The sequence below is a fragment of the Octodon degus genome, unplaced genomic scaffold (assembly GCF_000260255.1).
Source record: "Octodon degus isolate 3935 unplaced genomic scaffold, OctDeg1.0 scaffold00160, whole genome shotgun sequence".
NCBI lineage: Eukaryota > Metazoa > Chordata > Mammalia > Rodentia > Octodontidae > Octodon > Octodon degus.
In genome coordinates, this window is record NW_004524736.1 from 4,897,821 (window position 1) to 4,920,626 (window position 22,806).

The following is a 22,806-nucleotide window of genomic DNA, read 5'->3' on the forward strand; positions in this document are numbered from 1 at the left end:
CAGAGCCGTCCTCCCTCACGCCCCACCGCCCCTGCCTCTGCGCCTCCCTCCAGACCCCCAGGTGCTGGCTGCCTCGCCGCTCCCGGGCTCTCCCATCGGATTGGGCTCCCTCCATCCTGGCCTCCACCGCCTCGGTCTCCATCTTTGCACCCTCCCCGACAGTGTCCCACCTCACCTCTCTGGCCCTTGGGGATTCGGAGCCTGCACTCCTGGCCCCAGGCTCCTGAGTGGGGCGCGGCTGGGATGGGCGAGGTCCCTGGAGGGGAGGGAGGAGTGGGCTGGCCCGGAGCCCCTTCCCACACAACCTCAACACAGCCCTCCCCTCGCGCACCACCGCCCCCTTTCAGCCCCTTTTTTTCTGGCTCCAGGGCCCTCTCTCCCGTTCCAGCTCCCCTCCTCCTTGTCCCCAGGCTAAGTAGACACACACCCTCTTTCTGTCCGTGCCTGGAAGAGGAGCCTGGAACAACCTAGAACAGGGATGCTGAGGAGGCTGGGCAGCTCGGGGTTAGGGACTCCGTGGCGTGAGAGGCACCTGAGAGAGGGGAGTCGCAGAGCAGGGCACAGTGAGTCAGGCACCTCCTCTGTCCCGGATTACCAGTCCCAGGGGTTCCTGAGCAACGGGTACGTCCTCTTCTTTCCCCTACACCCTAGCCCTTAGCCCCCTGGCATCCCACAGTGCCTCCTCTCTCCCTGCCCCAGGACCCACAGTAACCACTGTAGGCGCCTTTGAAGTGTCTGAGGGCTGTGAGAGGAAGAAAGGCCAACGCTGGGGGTCCCTAGAACGCCGTGGGATGCAAGCTATGGAAGGTGAGTTGTTTCCCCAAAGGTTTTGTCCACCTCCCCCATTTTTTTCCCCTCCTTCCTTCCTCTGACCCCAGAGCTCTGAGCCAGAAAACAGCCTTCTCTTAATCCACCTCAGGCCCCTCCTCCTTAGCATCTGGGCCCCAGCCCTCCCAGACCGGCTTTGATCGAAGTTCAGGGAGCAGCCCTTTGGGCCCCTCTTTACCCCGGCTAACCAGGTTGTGTGTCCTGGGGGAGCTGCCAGACAGATAAAAGAGGCCTTGTTGGACAGAGCTTTGAAGCAGCCTTTCAGCAGGGGGTTTGTTCTCATTGCCTGCCGACCCAGATCCCAAGCTGTCTCTTATTTTGAAAGGCAAGGACATGAACATGGGAATTGTCTTTCTGGAGCTACCATTAACTTCTAAATGGAAGCCTTGTAGCTTTGACTTTCTGGCATTTCTTACTGCCTGAGCGACAGAGCCTAGGAGGGAGGGAGGTGAAGCCAACCTCCTTACACACATGCCTCCCTACCACACTCGTGAGGTGGAAGCTGCTGCCAACACCTTTCCCAGGACCTCGCATGAAGTGTCCCCAGGCCCCTCTTCTCCTTGGGTGTGAATAGCCCTGCCCTCTGTAAGAGGGGTCAGATGACACAGGAGTCCCAGAGGCACCTCAGACAGGCTGCAGGTATTGGGGAAAGTGAAACCAAAGATTCAAAATTTCCAAACCAAGCAGACAGTCGCCATCCAAGCAAAATTCTATCTACAGCAACTGCATTGCAGTAAAGGGGGTGCTCAACAACCAGAGGCTGGGGAGCAGCATCAAACCCCACTTTTTAAAAGCATTATTATGCCAGGCTTTCTTTTACACACAAGTTCAACCTAAGACTTCTCCTGAACACCACCTTGGGTCAACAGGGGAAGAGACCTCATGACACCAGCTGAGCAAAGCCAGGTGGACGTGCTAGAAAATGTTTTAAGCAGCTTGGTATGGTGATGCACACTTGTAATTCCCACACTTGAGAGGCTGAGGCAGGAGGCTTGCCACAAGTTCCAAGGCCAGCCTGAATTATAAAGCAAGACCCTATCTTTACTTAAATAAACAAGCATATTTCATAATATATATTTGAAAAGGCCCCAGCATTTGTCCAGTAAAACATTTAGGATCATTTCACTCAGATGTTTACTTTCTACCTACAGACAGTCAATACTTCTAATTATGGAAAGGGTAATTTCTCACAATACACCTGTATAATTTTTTAACCTGCAAACCCCCAAAATGAAACTCTGGGCCCGTTTGACCTGAAGATACCACAGTGTCTAAATCTTCCCTTGCCTACTTGTCCTACTATCCAGGGCCCAGATACTAGAAGAGCCAGTTATTCTCCTACAACCTTCCACAGCTAAGCCAGCACCTGCTCCATTTGCCCAAAAGCAGTAGGGGTCAGCAGGTGTGATACTGGCCTAGAAGTTCTTGTGGGGGGAAGGATGCCTCAAACCTAACTGTCATACCTACAGCTTCATCAAGCCCTATCCAGGGCCTCCTGAGCAATGGTAGATGTGTCACTCTTCTATCATCTTGGTCCAAGGATGGTAAATTGAGTGGCGAGCTCTGGAAGGACTACAGACATGAAGTGGGTGCCAACTCCCTGGTGGGATGGGTCTCTCCCATCTCTTTAGGGGAGGTGTTACTCCCTGCTCTCTATGAGGAGGAAGAAGAGGAGGAGGAAGAAGAAGAGGGAGAAGAAGAAGAAGAAGAAGAAGGAGTGCAGAAAAGTAACAGTGTGAGCTCCCTGTCTGTTGGCAAGCATCGAGGCCTGAGCCTCACAGAGACAGAGCTGGAGGAACTCAGGGCTCAGGTGCTCCAGCTGGTGGCAGAACTGGAGGAGACCCGGGAACTGGCTGGGCAGCATGAGGATGACTCCTTGGAGCTGCAGGGTGAGTGTCTGTGATGGAGGTGGGGTGGGGGTGACAATTCTGGGCTCCCATGGAGTCAAATTGATACCGTACCCTCTTACTGCAGGGCTCTTGGAAGATGAACGGCTGGCCAGTGCCCAGCAGGCGGAGGTGTTCACTAAGCAGATCCAGGGGCTCCAAGGTAATCCCCCTTTCAGATTCAGAGGGGAAATGGACCAGTGAGCCCCTTTCTCCTGGGGGTTTACTGAAACAAAGCAAACAAGCATAATCTATTCCATATTTTTACCTCATGTTCCTCTACTGTTCTCCCCCTTCCCTCTATTCTCCTCATTCCATAATTTCCATTCCTTGCATTTCTCCCTGACTTTTCTGACTCCCTTCTCTTTGTTTCCCCTCCTATCTCACATGTCCTCTCCTCCCTTTGTCTCTCCTCACATTCCTTCACCATGCATTCCTTATCCTTTGTCCTGATCAGTGCAAAGGGTGTGTGATTAAGGTAGAGTCCTTGTTTTGGGTCCTTCCTAGGACACCATGGGAAAGAGCAGGAAGCCAATGTGGAGTGACTGGGGAGGCATTCTGTGCATCTTTGAGGGAAGCAGATGGGAGTGCTTCTCTAGATCCCCAGGACCTGAGCTTGTGGCCCCCAAATTCCTTTCTTCTAGAACCCATTTTCCTTTGTCTCTGGAAGGCAAGCATCCTACTGCACTGCTAAGTAGAAAGGTAGCTTGTGTTAGTTCTGAGGACTTCATGGAGGTTTTGGGGAGCTGCCCTAGAAAACAGCAGGAACTCTCTAGGGAGAAATAAGATCAAGCCAAATGAAGAGTATAAATGGAGAAAAAAGGAAGGTCTGGGAGCAGGCCTAGAGAGAAACAAGCCAAGGTGTAAAAAGAGGGAGGGAAGATGAAGGGGACAGAAGATGTAAGCAAAAGAAAATGCAGGAAGTGTGGCCAAGAAGAGGAAAAAAATGTGAGGAGACGTACGTTACATAGGGAAGAGTGTGGATGTTGGTCTCAGATCACCTGGTTTATTTGGCCATTTTTTGTGTTTGTTTTTGTTTTTTCTCACAGTGCGGGGAACTAAACCCAGGGTCTTCACACTGAGCTACATCTACAGCTCATTTTTTTATTTTCTACTTTAAGACAGGGTCTCACCAAGTTGCCTGGGCTGGATTCCAGCTTGTGATCCTCCTGCTTCAGCCTCCCAGAGTACTAGGATTCTGGCAGTTTCCACCACCCCCTCCTAGAGCACCTAGGTTCTTGGGCCCAGCTTTGGTTCCCAGCCCTGTGAGAAAGAACAAAAACAAACACAAAAAATAGCCAAATAAACAAACTGGGTGATCTGAGACCAACATCCACACTCTTCCCTATGTAACATACGTCTCCTCACATATGTCTCCCTAAGAGAGGCCCCTCCTCTCTTAAAATGTTGTTATCTTGGGCGAGTCACTTTTATCTCTCTGAGATGCCATTTCTTATCTATAAAATAGGGCTAAATAGTTTATGAACTGTTTATGTAGAGCCTTTGTATTTGAAGGACCAGCTATGAACAAGGCAGACTGACTCCCATTGAAGACTAGATTCTCATGGAGAAAGGCAGAGAATAAACAAGTAGCATACGTTTAGGAGGCAGTAAGCACTTTAACACAATATAAAAATGTAATTTTTAGGGAGAGTAGATGAGACGGGAGTTTATTTTAGACAGCATAGTTTGAAAGGTTCTCTTTGAGAAAATGACATTTGAGCTGAACAATGGGAAAGACTTTGATTTATGGCCTAAGGGAAGAGCACACCAGGCAGAAGGAACAGCAGCTGAAAAGGCCCAGAAGTGATAATGAGCTTCATATGCGAGGGACAGAACAAAGGTTCTAGTGGCTGTGAAGGGCCCTGGTAAGAGAAAGTTCCTAGAGACAGACAGAGGCCAATTAAAGAGCATCTTGTAGGCCACCTAAGAGGTCTGCCTTTCATTTAAACCATAGGGGGATCTTGGCAAGGGCTGGGATGGTCTGATCTGTTTTGCATTTTGAAAGAGTATTTTAGCCATTATGTAAAAACTGGTTGGAAAAAAGGGAGTTGAAACAGTGGGTGTTGTCAGGAAATTATTGCAGTCCAATCAAAAAAATAGATTATGTCGGGCTGGAGATGTAGCTCAGCGACTAAGTGCTTGCTTAGGTAAGTAGAGGGGCCAGGGTTTGATCCCCAGCACTGCATGCCATGCCGGCCCTGCCCCCAGGCACACTGAGCTGGTGATGGAGTCAGGGCATGGTGATGCACACCTGTAATCCCAGCACAAGGAAGGCTGAAAACAAGTCCAAGCTGCATAGTGAGACTCTGCAAAAAAAGAAAATGTTTGCCTGCATTAGGGCAATAGAAATGGAAATGATTCAGAATATATGTTGAAGAGGGAACCTTCAACAGCTGCTACTGAATTCAATGAGGACTAACAAAGACATGAGAGATACCTTAGGCTGGAGAGGCTGGATGGGTGATGGCATTGTTCACTGGGATGGGAGAAATCTAGCACACAACACATTTGAAGACTGAGGGAGCCATTTAGGATTTAAAATGTTTTCCACCTGATGAGTTTGATACCTAAGTGACTGTGTCAAGGAGGCAGTTGGACATAAGAATCCAGAACCAGTAGAGAAGTTCAGGCTGAGAGAGAGATTTGGTAGTTACTAGCATTTTGCTGGCATTAGAAACCATGGGAGGGCCGGTGAGATAGCCCAGCGGTCTAAAGTGCCTGCTTAGGAAAGCTTAGGCAGGCACAGGGGACCATGGTTCAATTCCCTGCACCACATGCCCTGCCAAGCCCAACCTCAGGGGGGTTAACCCGGCCAAATAATTAAATAAATATAAATGAAACCATGGGAGATGATGTTGCTATCATATGGAAAGATATGAGAAGAGGAGAAGAAAAGTTCCCATTCCAGAAACACTGATATTTATAGGTCCACCATAGAAGGTGAAATGAGCAAAAGGAACTGAGGTAGGAGACTCCAGAGGTGTGTCATGCTATGGAAGCCAAGAGCAGGAAGTGCTTCAAGGAGATAATGATGCACTGTGTCAAAAGTTGCTAAGGCAAATGAGGTGACCATTGGAGTTGGCAGGATGGCACACCCTGAGACATTTTCAAGCAAACAGAACACTAGTTGGATTGGGACTGAAGAGGAAATAGGAGGTCAAATGGAAAAGGTGAGTATAGATCATTCTAATAGTCATTTCAAAGAGAAGTAAGAGAAAGGAGGTGGGGTCAAGGGAGGTCCTTTTTGTAAAGGTAAGAAATGCTAGATCATGTGTGAAGAAAGAAAAGATGGAAAGCAGCAAGGAGTGCCTGGAGAAGGAACATTCTTCCAATAGGTGGGAAAGGCGGACAGTAAGAACTATCTGGGAAGGTAAAGCTCCAAAGCGTTTCTCTCCCTTGGCTTCCAACATTGTTTCTAGTGTTTCCAGGATGACTTCTATCTTCCCCCGCCTGGACTGTGGGTGGGAGGGGCCGTCCCCATGCCCCGCCCCACCGGGGAACCTGAGCTGGTCCTCGCGCAGGCGTGTTTCCCGTTTCCGCCGAGAGGGGGCGCGCGCGGCCCCAGGTAGCTGGTGGTCAGTGGACATTCCGGCCGCCACAGCCCCTCCGGGGCCGGGAGCTGCCGGGCGGCGGGCAGGCGGCCCCCCCGCCCAGGGACACCGCTAGTTGGGGGCCAGCGAGATGGAGGCAATAACTTGTGAGTGAGACTTGACGTGGCTGTCCAGCAGCCAGATTCGTGGCCTCCACGCATCATCTCATGGTCTGAGCGCCATGGTCAACGGCGCCAGCTCTTTGAAACCGGTTCTGGCCTTTGCACCTTCTGGCCTCAGGGCCCATTTCCGGACAGGCCTCGCCCCGTGGACATCCAAGCGCTGCCCCGCGGGTCTGTGAAGGCCCACTTAGAGCCATACCCCAGAGTACCCCTGAAGTCTTGTACCCCGAGGCCAAGGGCACGTTGGGGCTTCGGGGGCTGCCTCCCCCCACCCCCAGAGCCACCCGCGGACCTCTCTGTGCTGTTTAGTAGTGGGAATGGAGCCAGCCAGTACATAATGGGAATGACTTCCTTTCAAATAGAAAGTCAAAGCACCTAAGTGGACTTTTGGGGGCTTGGTATAATTGATTGGCCAACACTAGTTGCTAGGATCATTGTAGAAAAGGAAGGATTAGTGGGAAAGAAGCTGCTGGTGCTACACATTTGAGTTTAGAAGCGTAGGGTCAGAAACTGTCGCGTGAGGTAGCTTGCCTATCTGTCCAAATCAGTCAACCCCTTTTTCATTCTCTGTCTCTGTCTCTCTGTCTCTGTCTCTGTCTCTGTCTCTTTTGGCGCTAGCTGATCTCAACTCCTAAGATCAAATGACCCCCCCCCACCCAGCCTCTGGAGTTCTTACTGGAACTACAGGCATACATTGACACACCCTAAATTTGTCTTATGAAGTATCTAAGTTCTATTTGGATTTTTATAAAAATACCTAAATGTGTCTGTATACGTAGGGACAAAGCAGTACAAATTTGTTGAGTTGATGAACCCCTACCCCATTTATGTATGAATACAGAAGATGTTTATTGAATTACATTCTGCCATTCTTGGACCTGTAATGGTGAGCAAAACGGACATGTTCCTGTCTTCCTCAAGCTCATAACAAAATGAGAAAGAGACCCCCTACACACACTGATGAATACACACACACACACACACATGCCCACACTACAAAAGTACCAGGTGTATGTGAAGGCATTTAATAGAGGACTTCTGTTAGGTTTTCTTTTCCCCTGTTAGATTTTTGAGGCAGGAGGGAGAAGGCTAGGAAAAGTTGGAATCTGAATGGTGACAAAATGAGGCATGGTAGTTTTGTGTCCTGAATAATTTCCAATAATCCATATTCCCTAAAGTGCAATAAAAATTACTTTTTTTTTAAATGAAGCATAGAGAGAGTGTGTTTTGCAGATAGTTTGTGGGAAAGCCATAACCTTTTCAGTCCTTAATTCTGACCCTCTCCTCCTTGTTAATTCCCTAATCCTGGCTCCAAGATCCTGAGTTTTTATTGGTGTCAGTGGCTTTTTTGTTGTTTTATTTTTCTCAGACAGGGACTCACTATGTCATGCAGGCTGGCTTTGAACTCACTTATGTAGTCCAAGCTGGCCTCAAACTCAAGGCAATCCTTCTGTCTCCACCTTGGCAAGCACAAGGACCCAGGTTTAATCCCTGGTGCCACATGCATGCCAGCCCTGGAACCCCAGGTGTGCCGTGCCCACTACTGAAACCAGGCATGGTGGTGCATGCCTGTAATCCCAGTGCTAGGGAGGCTGAGGCAGGAGGATCACTATGAGCCTGAGCTACATAGCAAGACCCTGTACCAAATAAATCAATAATTTTTTTTAGATAAATATTTTTTAAAAATTTAAAAATAGCACAAATATAAATGAAAGTAAAGTACTGTGCCACATATTAGCCCTCTCTGAAGCAACTGTCTTTGATAGCTTGAGGCATAAATACTTCCAGAAGGCATGGTTGTTTCCATAATCTTTATTACATTTGTGTATTATATACTGTACATGTCAAATTTTTTGCAACATTAGGTTTTCCATATATTTTACTTTCTAGTTAATATGAAAGCTTTTTATATCTTCACTATAGATTTGCCACTTTCTTTAAAATGGCTACATAAGATTCTTTCTTTTTTTTTGCGGAACTGGGGATTGAACTCAGGCCTTTGCGCTTACCAGGGAAGCGCTTATTCCACTGAGCCATTTCCCTGGCCTTACATGGTATTCTATTAACATTAATTTAAACAATCCCTTATTAGTCAATATTTAGGTTTTTTAAAATTTTTTATTATCATGTGAAGAATTTACTTTAATTCCAGCTGGAAACTCTAAATACATATGTTTTGGGTCCAGTACTAACTATAATTGTTTGGGGGAGGGGGAATCTGAGTCTGTAATTTCTAAAACTTCCAGGATGGGGCTGGGGAGATAGCTTAGTAGAATAAGCGCTTGCCTGGCAAGTGCAAGGTCCTAAATTCAATTCCCAGTTCTGCAAAAAAAGAAATACCTTTTGAGACTGGGCGTGGTGGCATGCACCTGTAATCCGAGATCTGGGGAGGCTGTAAACAGGTGGATCACTACAAGTCTGCTCTAGTAGTGATACCCTAAACACCCTGTAGACCCTTCCCTAAAATACAAAGTAAATAAATAAATAAATCTTCCAGGATGAATAGGTGAAAATATTGTGCGACAAATTTTTAGCCAAAGAATTTTTAGAAAGGCTCAGGGTATCAATAGAATACTGTCAACCAGAGCCAGGAAGATAGCTCAGCGGCATAAGTGCCTGTCTGGCAAGCACAGGGTCCCAAGTTTGATCCCCTATGACACACACACAGTTTGGTGTTTAACTGAAGCACTTATTTTTTTTACAGTAGCCCTAATTGTTTTTCTCCAAATCTGCCTTACACAGCACCTTACAATGTAGTCCTCCTGTTCCTTTCATAGGTATTCTTTTCATTCCATGCCATATGGCAGTTTACCTCTTTAATAGGATACAGTCTAGGTTATTAAGACTTTCCAGGCAAGAACAAAACTCTGCCTTTAACTTTGTGTGTAAAACATGATAGGTTAGTTCATTTATCCTTCTGACCATCTTAGCCTTTGGGCCTTGCAGGGGAGCTGCGGCATCTACGAGAAGAGATTTCCCTGTTGGAACGTGAGAAGGAAAATGAACTTAAGGAAATAGAACAAGAGCTACACTTGGCCCAAGATGAGATCCAGAATCTGCGGCAAGCTGCGGCAGATTCTGCAACTGAACATGAAAGTGACATAGCATCCCTGCAGGAAGATCTCTGCCGGATGCAGAATGAACTTGATGACATGGAGCGCATCCGAGGGGAATATGAGATGGAGATTGCCTCACTCCGCGCAGAAATGGAAATGAAGAGCTCTGACCCTTCCAATAGTATAAGTCTCTCAGAATTCTCTGGGTTGCAAGGTATGAGATCAAGCCCTCCTCCTGACCCATCAGCAAGGTCAAGTAGAGGAGATCATAAATAGGAAGGAGATAGAGTACCCATAGAAGGAAGGTTGTGTTAGATTATTCATTAAAAACCTCTAAAACAAAATTCCAGGATGAATTTAAGACTGCAGGGGATTAAAAGTTACCCAGTTCTTACATAACCAGTCCATAGTTTTATAGGAAATAGCACCATGGAGATGTACCCTGGAGATTCTTCCCCAGAGAGCAACAGGGTACTGTAGATTTGTCTATGGGAAAGCCCTTCTTAGAAAAGTGTCCAGTTCTGGGGCAGATGTCACTTTGGGAAACTTTATGCTTCTCTGTCATGATGGTACTTTTCCTGCACCACTTTAGGGATGACCTTCACTGTTTCTCAGTCCCAGGATGCTAATTCTTAGGCTTCTTTAGCTCTCCCCAAGGTAGAAACTTTAGGGGTCAACAAATCAGAGCACAAGGCAGCTGGAGAGGAAAAGAGGTTATTTCTAGTAACGCATGAGGCACTCAAAACCTTTCAGACTGAGAGACTCTCAGCTAGTTGCTAGGATCCATGACATAAGAGTCTGCCTTTGTTCCAGGCTAGATTTATGATCTGGGTATAATGGAGGCCCTATATTCAGCCAGGTCAAGCAGAGATGGCAGTCAACAAGGAATCAAAGAATTGCAAGTTTTCTTAGCTGTATCAGTCTCTCAGAAGAGCCTTTGGACTGGTCATGCTGGGAGAGGGTGGCTAGCACATGGGAAAGGTTTTGGCTGGAATAAAACAGTTCAGAAACATTGCTCTGCTCAATAGGGTGAATTTAAATGATCTTTCTCAGAACCTCAGTTTCCGTCTCTGGGATATGGAACCCAAATTAGTTAATAAATCCTTACAATTAGATGGGATCCTGGTACAGAAGAAGTTGCTGAGGGAAAATGTGCAGGAATTGGGATAAAGTGTAGAATTTAGGTACTAGTAAAGTATTTGTTTTGATTCCTTAGTTATGACAAGTGTACCATGCCGATACAAGATTTTAACACCAAGGAAACTGTGAAAAATTTCCCAGGCAACTCTATGCTGTCTCTGCAGCTTTATATAGCCTTAAAACTATGTTAAAATTTAAAATTTATTTAGAGAAAAAAGAAACTCTGGCTGGGGATATAGCTCAGTGACATAAGCACCTGCCTGGCAAGCACAAGGTCCCAAGTTCAATCCCTGATACAAAATTAAAAAAAAAAAAAAAAAAAAAGCTTAGAGGGCTGTTTTGGGAATTAAATGAAATGCCATTCAAGACTGAAACTGTCCAGTCTAATGCTTCACATGGTTTTCATTAAATGTTAACTTTCTTCCTCCTATGGTAATCTGTAGTACTCTTAAAGACTCTAAAGTGCTGGGCATGGTGGTATGTGCCTGTAATCCCAGCACTTGGAAGTCTGAAGCAGATGGATCACAAGTTTGAGGCCAGCCTGGGTAGCCTGAACTATGTAGCAAGACCCTGTCTCAAAATAACAAAAGAAAACAAAACGAAAAAAACAGAAGTGACTTTTAGGGTATTGAATTTTCTAGCAGGTAAAATAGGTCTTGTGCTATAATTAGAGCAAGTTAATGTTTCTTAAATGTCAGTAGAATAAGTGTTCTAAAAGATGTGATTCTAATCATGAAAACATATATCACAAAGATGTTGGTATCATCACAGCATTAAAAAACATTGGTGGTGGGGCTGGTGACATGGCTCAGTGGTCTAAAGCACCTACTTGGAACAAGCTGAGCAAAGCACAGGGACCGGGTTCAATCCCCCAGCACCACATGCCAGCCAGCCCCGCCCCCTGGTGGGCTGAGCTGGCCACACACACACAAAATAAATAAATAAATAAATTTTTAAAAAAAACATTGGTGGGGCTAGGGAAATGGCTCAATAGAAAAGCACAAGGGCCTGAGTTCAATCCCCAGTTCTGAAAAAAAAAAAAAAAAAGCATTGGCAGTTGAGCATGGTGGCACCCACCTATAATCCAGCACTCTAAAGGCTGAGGCATGAGGATCACAAGTTCGAGCCTAAGACTGTCAAAATAAAACATAGTTGGGGAAAAAAAAAAAAAAAAAAAGAATAGTTAGGGAAGTAGTTTAGTGCAGAGGTCCTGGGTTCAATCCCAAACACTAGGAAAAAAATTGGTGATTTCCTTAGGGTCTGTGTGCTAGGACATTTCTACCAGATCTCTGGTAATGCTTGAAGACCAGAAATAGGTTGGGATAGGCTTTGCTGTTAGCAAAGACTATTAGAAAGTATGTTTGGCCATATTGAGCCAGTTTTTTCAGTGTGATGGTAAAAGAAGTAAAGGAAGCTCAGATTCCTGGGTTGTCTCTGAAAGGCACGATCTGATACTGTACTCTTTGGCAGTTCTCATTGCTCAGCTTTTTGTACTAAAATCACAATAGGGAGGAAATCATAAACAGTTAAGTGAGAACTAAATACAATAAGCAAAAAACTTATTTAAACCCTCAAGAGCTCCTGAACTGAAGATGCCACTTCAATTGGGGCTTTCAGGATGAGTGCCCAGGGTATATTTTCTAGGCACAGCAGAGGATGGACAGCTTCTGGAAGAAGCAAACCTCTGTGCCACACAGTTTTGTGGGGCCTATCTTCTATGGCTTTCTAGTATCTCTCTTCTGTCTCCAGAAAAAGAGAAGTAGTCAACCTTCTGGTCTCAGGTTTCTAGGCAGGAAAGCTGGGGACTGGTCATCAGTGCTCTCCACCTTGCCCCACAAAGGTCTCATCTCTGTGCTTGTCCCCTGTAGAAGAACTGCAGCAGCTCCGGGATCGCTACCACTTTCTGAATGAGGAGTACCAGACCCTGCAGCAGAGCAACAGCAGCCTCACAGGGCAGCTGGCAGAGCTGGAGAGTGAGAGGTACAACCACGAGGCAGGGTGCTGTGGACTTTCCCTTGGGCATTCCCTGAAAGACAGAGGCCAGAGTCTAAGAGTGTTCCTTTGCTCTCAAAGAGCCAGTCTTCTGTGGCATCACTAGGGCAGTGAGTTCTAACATTCGGCTTTCTTCTCTTCTTGGCTTTGGGGTCTGGTTTTCTGTAATTTGGAGTAAGTCAGTAGAGTCCTTTGTTGTCTGCACAGACTCAACTGAGTTTAATGGCATAGAGCCTCCTTGATACCAGGCCCAACCTTGAAACCATCTGGACTCACATTCCTAGTGTCCCAGAGTCAAGCACACCTCTGTACCTGAGGTGTTGAAAACTTCATATGATTTTCTAAACATCTTTATTTGAGAGTTGAATTGCTACTGAAGGCCCCTTACAATCTTTGGCCTAAACTGAAGTCATCAACCCCAAGCACACTTGGCCGGTGCTAACCAGGCAGAGCTGCTGCCAATATAGCTTTGGGTTCTGTGTTACAGGACACGAAGAGCAACAGAGAGGTGGCTGGAGTCCCAAGCACTAAGGACTATGGTATCATCAGAGTCTCAGACTTCAGAAATGGATTTCCTCGAACCTGATCCTGAAGTGCAGTTGTTACGCCAGCAACTGCTGGGAGCTGAGGAGCAAATGCACGACATGCAGAACAAGGTAGACCACAGAGGGTAGGGAGGCCTGTTCCACAATTGCTCTTTGACCTTCTCCTGGCTTGTGGCAGGCACAAGGCTGACAGGCCTGTGGTAGGCATGAGACCCCTCAGGATCTTGCTAGCTTGCCTGATATAAATTCAGTCATGTGCCTTATGATGATAGCTTGGCCAAAATTGGATGGTGTGTATAAAATCCCATAAAATCATAATGAAGCTGAAGGATTCCTGTCATTTCATGATGTTGTCATACAACGTATTATTTATTTTATTTATTTATTTATTTATTTTTATTTATTACATTTATTTATTGTGTGTGTGTGTGTGGCCAGCTCAGCCCACAAGGGGGCGGGGCTGGCTGGCATGTGGTGCTGGGGGATCGAACCGCGGTCCCTGTGCTTTGCCAAGCTTGTTTCAAGTAGGTGCTTTAGACCACTGAGCCATCTCTCCAGCCCCACAACGTATTATTTAACATGTTGTGGTAATGTCTGCTGTGAACACACTTTCTGTGTTATCAGTCATGTAAAATATTATATATACCCTTATGCACAGTATTTAAGACTTGAGATGATGATGAATGGCTGTACCACAGGCCTATATATTTACTATGCTTTTATCATTATTTTGGCCAGGGATATAGCTCAGCAGCATAAGTGCCTGGCTGGCAAGAGCAAGGTCCTGAGTTCAATCCCCAGTACCAATAAATAAATAAATAACATTATTTTAGAATATAATCTTTCTACTTATAAAAACAAAATAGGGGCTGGAGAGATGGCTCAGTGGTCTAAAGCACCTACTTGGAACAAGGTTGGCAAAGCACAGAGACCGCGGTTCGATCCCCCAGCACCACATGCCAGCCAGCTGCGCCCCCTGGTGGGCTGAGCTGCCCCACACACACAATAAATAAATGTAAAAAAAAAAAAAAAAAAAAATTTACCAAAAAAATAAAAAAACAGTACACTGTGTCTGATGGCAGCAGCTGCATGGATTCCTTATTCACTGAGTCTCTTGATTGCATCATTTAACTCTTCTGCTTGACTTAATCTCATGTTGTTTTGTTTGTCATAGCTCTGGGAGCAATAGGCTACCGTACAGCCTAGGTGTGTCATGGGTTATGTCATAGGGTACGCCAGGTTATGCTGTCTAGGTTCGTGTAAGTACATTCTATAACACCCTCACAGTGATTCAGTGACCTCGGGAAGCATTTCTGAGCATGTGTCCATGTTTGGAAGGTAGCACATGACTGTATTCCAATCAAAGGAGTGCTTACTTTGCCCAAGCCTGTTCCTGCAGCACATGTGGCACCTGTGCTAAATCAGCCCCCTGTTCCATTTTCTGCACAGTGTAAAGAACTGTGTTGTGAGTTGCAAGAACTACAGCATCAGCGGCGGATCAGTGAGGAGGAGCAGAGGCGGCTTCAGCAGGAGCTCAAGTGTGCCCAGAATGAGGTGCTTCGGTTTCAAACTTCCCACAGCGCTGTCCAGGTAAACACTGGCGGGGGAGGCACCTGGGAGTGCAGAGGGCCTATTTGTTAGGAGTCTGTGCTTCAGGGAAGGCTAAGCTCTGCTGATGTTCATCCTACAACCAGCAGCCCAGGCTGCTAGGGGCCAGCTATAGAAGTCACCTAGCGTGGCATTCTAGAAATGCACTCATTGTTGAGTATCTGCCTCCCTGAAGAGAAGCTACTCAAGCTTTCTGCACCTGAAAAGGACCAAGTTGATGTGAAGAGGGTTCTGCTGCTTCTTGAGAATAATCATTCTACCCACAGAATGAGGAACTGAAGACCAGGCTTTGTGCCCTGCAGAAAAAGTACGATGCTAGCCAAGATGAGCAGAACGAGCTCCTGAAGGTGCATGTGCAACTTCAGGCTGAGCTCCAACAGCTCACACTCATGAAACCCACAATCACGGAGAGCCAAAGTGAAAAGGTAACAGCACCAGTGGTGAGGGAACAATCAAAGTGCTATAAGCACCAGTCTGGGGTTCTGGGGGAGGTAAATAAGAGTAGAGTTTAAAATAGCTCCAGCCACCACCTAGGCAGCTCCACAAGTCAGGAATCTCACATTGGGTGTGATGTGGCACACACCTGTAATCCCAGCACTTGGATGGCTGAGGCTGGAGGACTGTTCCAAGTTCAAGGTCAGCCTAGACTCCATAGTGAGCTCAAGGCCAACCTGAACTATATAGTGGGCCCCAGTCTCAAGAAAACAAAATAATAAAGAACCTCAGCCATCCCCCACCCTGCCCCAGCTGCCTTAGATGAGAAGATAAGGGGCAAGCAAGGGGAAGGACAAGTAAATCTCTAGCCCAGCAGTGACAGAGAACAAGTTGAGCAGAAGAGTGGAGTGACAGGACAGCAGCCCTACTCTAAGCCCCTGCATGCAGGAGTTACTATGCCGGCTCCAGAAGCTGCAGATCCAGCACCAGAACATCGTGTGTGAGAAGGAGAAGCTGCTAGAGGTGCAGTGTCAGCTCCAGGAGAAGCTGCAGTGCCATGAGGCAGAGCTGCAGTGCCTGCGGGACCTGGTGGCCTCCTTGCGGGAGTCTGATGAGAAGGTAAAAGGAGGGCCAGGTGAGGGAGATTGTGGCCAGGCAGGATTTCTGTAAAGGTGAGCACAGAGTGGGTCTAGTGGGAGTTTTGTAGAGGAGTTGCTGGTGAGGAGACCAAAGAAGTGCACGTAGAATAATTGACCTCCAGGAGTTATGATGCTCAAAGCTTCCTTAATTTTAAGTCAGAAAATTAGTCTATAAAGGAAAGCCCTTACTCCTTCCCTACCTCCCAAAAAAGGGAAGCTCTACAATATCTGGATTTTGAGCCTGTTAGAGACAGGTCCATCTTGTGTCTCCCCTGGTGTGACAAAATAAAGGCTGGAAAGGGCAGGGAGGACAGATCCCTGATTCCCTACTGAGAAGAGCAGTAACAGCAGCAGGGTTCCCTGGAGTGAGGGCCAGGCCTGCCTCCTCTGCGCAGAATGCCAAGGTGCACGCGCAGCTCCGGGAGATGAAGCGGCTGTATGAGGCCAGCAAGGAGGAGCTAGAGCGCCAGAAGCACATGTACGACCAGCTCGGGCAGGACCTTCGGCTGCACCAGATGGAACTCGAACAGCTCAAGACCCCCCAGCCCTCTCCTGAGCAGAAGGAAGCCTGTGCCAACAAGGTAATTATAGAGCAGAGCAACAAGCACTTCCGGCACTTGCTGTAGAGAAGGGAGGGGCAGAGCAAGAGGCAAACTCATCCAACCAAAGGTGGGAGAAGGCAGGGCCATTTGCTGCTGACCCTCAGTTTGCCTGGGTCTTGACTTTGAGCCAGAGCCACAGTGGGACCAGCATGTGCCCAGTGTGCACACTGGACTGATTCCATGTGATTCCATGTGGGTAGATGTTTGCAATCATATTACTACTGGAGTAGTATCTGGTCATTCATGGAGAGGCACATAGATGTAGGCTCCTTTAGGACATAGATGTAGGAACTGTTATTGTTGGAACCAGAAAAGAGTGGGGCTAGTCTTCTGGTCTTCTGAGGCAGACTGTATGTGTTCTTTTTATGTGCCCAAGAGAGCTGACTATTAGAAGGACCTAGGTCTGTGATGGCAAACATTTTAGAGATTTCAGTGGTACAAACACCCCTCTGTGGCATGCGTGCCATAGGTTCGCCACCACCAGTGGGCTCTTCCGGGACTTACTCTGTGACTTGGAGTAAATTCTCTAGACTTACCCTCTTCAGAATGAATAGAATGCTCCTTTAACCTCATATCCCTTTAGTAATGAATCTTCTTTTTTTTTTTTTTGGCACGGAACCAGGGATTGAACTGAGGCCCTTGCACTTGCCAGACAAGCACTTATTCTACTGAGCCAACTCCCCGGCCCAGTAATGAATCCTGATAGTGATAGGTAAAACCTTGTTCACCTCTCCTGCTGAGAATTTTCAGGCTGATTACTGGTAGAAAATGGGCAGGTGTTGAAGCATGTTGGAGAAGAAGCACAAGAGTACCAGGAGGTGATAGTGGTGGCCATACTCTGTTAGAATATTCAGTAGCTCCTGCCTTTCCCAACAGTAGGCTGGGTGGGTAGGGAAAGGCCTTCAGGAGATAGAGGATTGAAAAGACTATAATCTACCTGCCTTTCTGTGCCAGACTCACGTTTCCCCCTTTCTCCACTCCTACTCAGTTTAGGGGTTCTGGGGATCTTGGACTTGCCCATGACCTCTTCTTCTAGTGGAACATCTATAGAAAAGGAGAAGAAACAAGAGAAGCATAGTGGATACTAAGCCAGCCTTTTCTCTGGTCATAGAACAGGACTGAAATTCATTTGATATTAGAAGACTTAGTTTCTGAAATTGTAGGATAATTTAATTTTAACCCAAATTCAGCAATAGTGCATAATTTATAAAGGTTTTAAGAGATGATTAGGAAAACAAAAATGAGAAATATTAGAGTGAAATTAAGTCTTTATGGGTTTTGGTTTTTTGGTTTTTTGGTTTTTTTGTGGAACCAGGGATTGAACTCAGAACCTTGCACTTGCCAGGGAAGCGCTTATTCCACTGAGCCATCTACCTGTCCCCTAAGTCTTTATTGGGAAGGAGCATAGTTCAATCTAAAAACAATTGCCAATGATGAGAGTAGCCTCCAAAAGAGAAGTGGCTTGAAGCTAGAGTTCCTGCAGAGTGAGAAGACAGCACACCAAAGAAAAGGCCAGAGAAAGTAAGGCAGGGAGAAGGGAGGGACAATGATAGTACTCCCTCTCGAATGACCCTTCAAAGGATCTGGCAGGGACAACTCAGAATTCAGCCACTGACAGTCCTAGCACCTGGTGGGGCTCCTGCTTAGCAAGGAGGCCTGGACTGCAGGTGATGATCAGTCCAAGGTAACTGGATGGGGAGGGAGACCCTGGGAGTCACAGGAGGCAAGAGCATACACTTGCAGAACAAGTGCTGCACCACCACTACCATCCCTCCTCAAAAGTACCTTTCTGGCTGAGCGTGGTAGCACATGCCTGTGATCCCAGCACTTGGGAAGCTGAGGCAGGAGGACCTTTGAGAGTTCCAGACCAGCCTGAATTACAAAGTGTGCTCAAGGCCAAGCTGAATGGCATAATGAGTCCCTGTCTCAAAACAGACCAAAAGGAGAGAGAGAGAGAGAGAGAGAGAGAGAGAGAGAGAGAGAGAGAGAGAGAGAGAGAGAAAGGTACCTTACAGAGTGACCACACCCTGCTGCCCCACCCCACAGTGTGATACACTGCTGTCCAGGCTGACAGAACTGCAGGACAAGTTCAAGGCCAGCCAGAAAGAGATGGGGCAGTTGCAGATGGAGCAGTGTGAGCTCCTGGAGGACCAGAGGCGGCTGCAGGAGGAGCAGGGCCAGCTACAGGAGGAGCTGCACCGGCTCACATTCCCACTGCCCAAATGTGGCCTCTTCCGTAAGGTACCCATAGCCAGCACATAGCCCCCGGCCTCAGAGAGGCTACTTTGAGAAGCTGCCCAGGTGTGCCTGTGCCTGGAAGACTAAAAGGGTAGGAATCAAACGTTTTCCTTTCTTGGTTAATGATTCCTTCCTTTCCCATAAATCTCCCACACCTAACAGCTCCACAGAGCTGATTCAGGTTTTTCCTCCTAATGGCATTAAATCTTTTTTTTTTTAAGGGCTTTAAATCTTAAAATATATTTCATACTCTGGAATCTTTACAGCATTTTATATTTAGATATTTAGCCCATCTGGAGGAAATGCACCTAAAAACATTTTGTAAATTACAAAATACATCCAGAGATCCCAGAGATCATTGCTACTTAACTAGCAGCTCTCTGTAGGAAGACCCTTGTCCCCAAAAGGGCTGTGCAAAGAAGCCAGAGATTTAGAGGGACAGTGCCCACCAGTGATGTGGCACAGGAGAGGTCTGGAGCTTTCCCTTTAACTGCTATTCCTCCTTCCTCTTCCCCGCACTGTACTCAGAGTCAGGAGCTGCTTACAAAGTTACAAGACCTGTGGGACCTACAAGTGCTCTACCAAGGCATGCAGGAGGAACAGAGAAAACTGATGCAGAACCAAGAGTGTGTATTAAAGGAACAAATAGAGGCACACAAGTTGCTGCGAGGCTTCAAAGAGTCTCGTTTCCAGGAAGTGTTGGTGAATCCTGAGGATGCCAAACAGCATAAGTCCACAAATAGTGAGAAAAAGGTAACCAGAGCGAGAAGCAGGGATCTTGTTCTCCCAAGCATGGCAGTACTGCGGGGAATGGTGGCTCCACAGAGGAGTCAGAGTTAGGAAGACTTGTTAGGTCATGAGGCAGGGAAAAGTCAAAGACCAGTCCTTCACCAGCCAGTACCATCATGGGGTCCCTTAGGGTGTGGCCTTAGATGCACTGAGGACCTCACCCAGAGGCAAAGCACCTGCTGCACTGTGAACTCTTACCACAGAGCCGGGATGATCTGGAAGTCTGTAATCTGATCACTACATTCAATCCCACTGACATATCATTTTCAAGAGATCTAATACCAGTTTAGTGTTATAGATTTCTTTGGACTGACTCTAAATGTAACATTCTTTTCCAATGAGATAGGAAGTATGTTTCTTACCTTTTAATGCTCTATATGAGGCAAATCTGGGTCCATTCATCTCCCAGGGAGATGTGTGTTCTAGCATATCCTACCACACTGACCCACTAGCTACATTAGAACAGTGGTGGCAGTACCAGCCAGGCCAGGGTATTTGACCATGTGTCTCAAGGACTACCACGAAGTCATGCATATGAGATGTCAGAGGCAGAAATTTTAATACAAGTCTACTCAGATTTAGGAGTGGGGAAAATTTGTTGTGGATTCCGTGTAAGCAAGGAAGAGCAGGTAGACAGTTTCAATGTACTGTATATAACTTGTTTGTTTGGATATTAATGTGAACAAGGACAACCAAGCAATAGCAGAAGCCTAAGATGAGCCTCGGTCATATTCCAGGGGCATCAGATATCCAGGCTCAAAGTCTGGGTAACATAGAGACGGGGCACCAGGTATAAGATATTTCCTTAACTGATCAGATCTCATCCTGAGCAGCAGCAGCCAAAAAGGCAGGCCCAGAGGCCTGGGAAACATGCCCATGAGCCAGATTCACAATCTGGGCAGGAGTTACAGGGACCAGTGATAATAAAACCTTGATTGTGAACCTGCATCTTCCCTGGAAAAAGTTCTTTGTATGCCCACATTCAAGGTTGGGACTAATTTTAGCTTTAGGGGCAGGAGAAAGGACTGAGCCTAAAGACCTGGGTAATGGGAGAGAGGAAGAGAGTAGGTCAGAGAGCCAGGGTCTTATTGAGACCCACCCTGCATTGCTCCAAGAAAAGAGAGATGTGCCAGAGCACGGAAATAGGAGCCCTGAAATCATGGCATATTTGCCCTGGGCAGACTGTCCCAAATGAACAGGAAGCTGACCCATTCCCATTCCTGTAGGCTAAGTCAAAGACAGACCCAGTAAGACTGAGGCACAGGTGTACGCACACAGGTATCTGCCCACAAGACGGGCAGTTTGGTGAGCTGAAATGTCTTAGGATAATGGCTATATCTTCCACCCCCACCTCCAGCAGTCCAAGCAGCTTCTGGGGCAGCTGCGGGTTGTGCAGGAGCTGTATGTCGCCAGCCAAAAGGAACAGGAACTGCTGCAACAGGAGCATGGGCGGCTCCTTGAGGAGCGGAAGAGACTACAGGCTGATTTACAGCTCTGTCTGGAAGAAATGCAGCTGCTCCAAACGCAGTCCCCCTGTATCAAAAGGAGTCTTCAGTCCAACAAGGAGAACTCTGCCAGCAGTGAGAACTTCCACAGGAGTTATGGCAGCACCATTGATGATGAGAGCTTTCACAAGAGTTACGTTAGCACCCAGGCCAGCAGTGAGGGCTTCCTCAGGAGCTATGACAGCACCACTTCTGGTGAGACCTTTGAGAAGAGTTACTGCTCCAGCAACAGCAGCGTCACCTATAAGAAGAGCTATGGCAGCCCCAGCAGCTCCGATATCTGTCCTAAGAGTTATGTCAGCAGCAGTGCTGACCAGGACCCAGCTGAGCCTAAAGACTTAGAGGTAACCATCCCAGGTGGTAGGTCACGTAAGGGAAGATGGGATCTTGTCTTTAAGAGAAACCACTAGATGGGCGGGCCAAATAGCTCAGCAGGGGTTGGGAGTTTGGTTGGGCCTGCCCTTCTGGGCCCCGCCCCCTGGGCACATTGAGTTGGCAATTGAGACTGGGCATGGTGGCGGAGGGCCTGTAATTCTAGCTCTTGGGAGACTATAAACAGGTGGGTTACTACGAGTCCAATCTAGTAGTGAGACCCTGAACACCCTGTAGACCCTTCCCTTAAAAATACAAAAGAAAAAAAAAAGAGAGAAACCACTAGAGGAGGGGCATAGGAGTGAGATGGGAATTTGGTCAGAGCTGACCTGGGGAACTTCCAGAAGTGAGTGTGACTTCTCCCCACAGCAGCCTTGTTCTCCTCAGTCTCTCTCCCACAGAATGAGGCTTATGACTGAGAGGTATAATCACAGACAAGGTATTCTTTATGGGGAGAAATAGTGTCCCCTCAGCAGCTTCAGATCCTGGTGGTCACTGGTTTCCAGAGTGTGGCCTAGCACAGTGTGGGGCAGAGGTCAGGCACTTGTTGAGGTGCTGTCATCGCTCCTAACCCTCCACAGCACTTTGAGGAGACAGTGGCCAAGGTGCTGACCAAGCTGCAGGCGGTACAGGCCCTGTACCAGGTGAGCCAGGAGGAGCACTGCCAGCTGCAAGAGCGGATGAACAAGCTTCTGGACAGGCAGAGAGAGCTGAGGGAAGAGATCGATGGCTGCGAAAAGGAATTCCAGGAGTGTGTGGAAAGCCTTGAGAAGCCCGCAGCAGCCCCCAACGATAAGAATGAGGTAACTCCCGGCAGGGAGGCAGAGTTTCGCCCCAAGCCAGAGATGATGGCCATTTCTGAGACCAAAGGCAGAGGGGCAGAGCAGGGACACTGAATCCCAGCAGGCTAAGCACTCACTGTAGCTGATGGGCAGTGCTTAGGCTGAAGGACATTTCTCAAGTGTTCACTGCTGGGAGTCACTGGTCATTCCAACTTCTCTCTTGGAATTATTTTCTTCTTTCCTTTGCCACTTTTGTGGTCTATTTTACCTCGTGTCCTAGAGCACTTCGGCAGAGCTATATTTTTCACTTGACAACTTTCTTTTGTTATTTTATACGCTTTTTATCTCATGATCCTCCTGGCTTGGACTCCAGAGTTACAGGCATGTGCCACCATCCCTTCTTTTGTGTCTCTCTTAATGTCAGGAGTGCTCTGTATCCACTAGGAAGAGGGCAGAAGGCACTGCCTCTATCCTGCAGTGATTCATAATGGAGGAGGTCACTGTATGCACCTGGGAAAGATCCAGAGTGTTGACTGCAGGGCCCTCAACTGATTAGTACCCACCAAGTAGATCATGACAGTCTGCCAGTGGTCAAGGAACATAAAATCCGAGGTTAAGGAGCAGGGCTGTAGCTTGCTTCTCTTGCCAGGAGTACAGGCACCCAGTCACTCTTAA

General features: G+C 47.3%; 1 protein-coding gene across 6 annotated transcripts in view; it reads left to right on the forward strand.

Moving 5' to 3' along the window:
• Nucleotides 1–699: 699 nt before the first annotated feature.
• Nucleotides 700–22,806, forward strand: part of Ccdc136 (coiled-coil domain containing 136) — a 29,741-nt gene continuing 7,634 nt past the window's right edge. For 2 of the 6 annotated variants that reach the window (XM_023702855.1, XM_023702857.1), the window contains exons 1-14: nucleotides 700–807; nucleotides 2,460–2,717; nucleotides 2,803–2,877; nucleotides 9,376–9,699; nucleotides 12,494–12,605; nucleotides 13,105–13,273; nucleotides 14,612–14,752; nucleotides 15,037–15,195; nucleotides 15,653–15,823; nucleotides 16,239–16,424; nucleotides 18,492–18,686; nucleotides 19,212–19,436; nucleotides 20,833–21,321; nucleotides 21,931–22,152. In XM_023702855.1, coding sequence (XP_023558623.1) covers nucleotides 792–807; nucleotides 2,460–2,717; nucleotides 2,803–2,877; nucleotides 9,376–9,699; nucleotides 12,494–12,605; nucleotides 13,105–13,273; nucleotides 14,612–14,752; nucleotides 15,037–15,195; nucleotides 15,653–15,823; nucleotides 16,239–16,424; nucleotides 18,492–18,686; nucleotides 19,212–19,436; nucleotides 20,833–21,321; nucleotides 21,931–22,152 — 2,742 coding nt within the window. In that variant the 5' untranslated portion in view covers nucleotides 700–791. Of the gene's footprint in view, nucleotides 808–2,459; nucleotides 2,718–2,802; nucleotides 2,878–6,287; nucleotides 6,415–9,375; nucleotides 9,700–12,493; nucleotides 12,606–13,104; nucleotides 13,274–14,611; nucleotides 14,753–15,036; nucleotides 15,196–15,652; nucleotides 15,824–16,238; nucleotides 16,425–18,491; nucleotides 18,687–19,211; nucleotides 19,437–20,832; nucleotides 21,322–21,930; nucleotides 22,153–22,806 lie in introns of those variants that run through there. The other 4 variants (XM_023702858.1, XM_023702854.1, XM_023702852.1 and 1 more) reach the window with 4 other exon arrangements.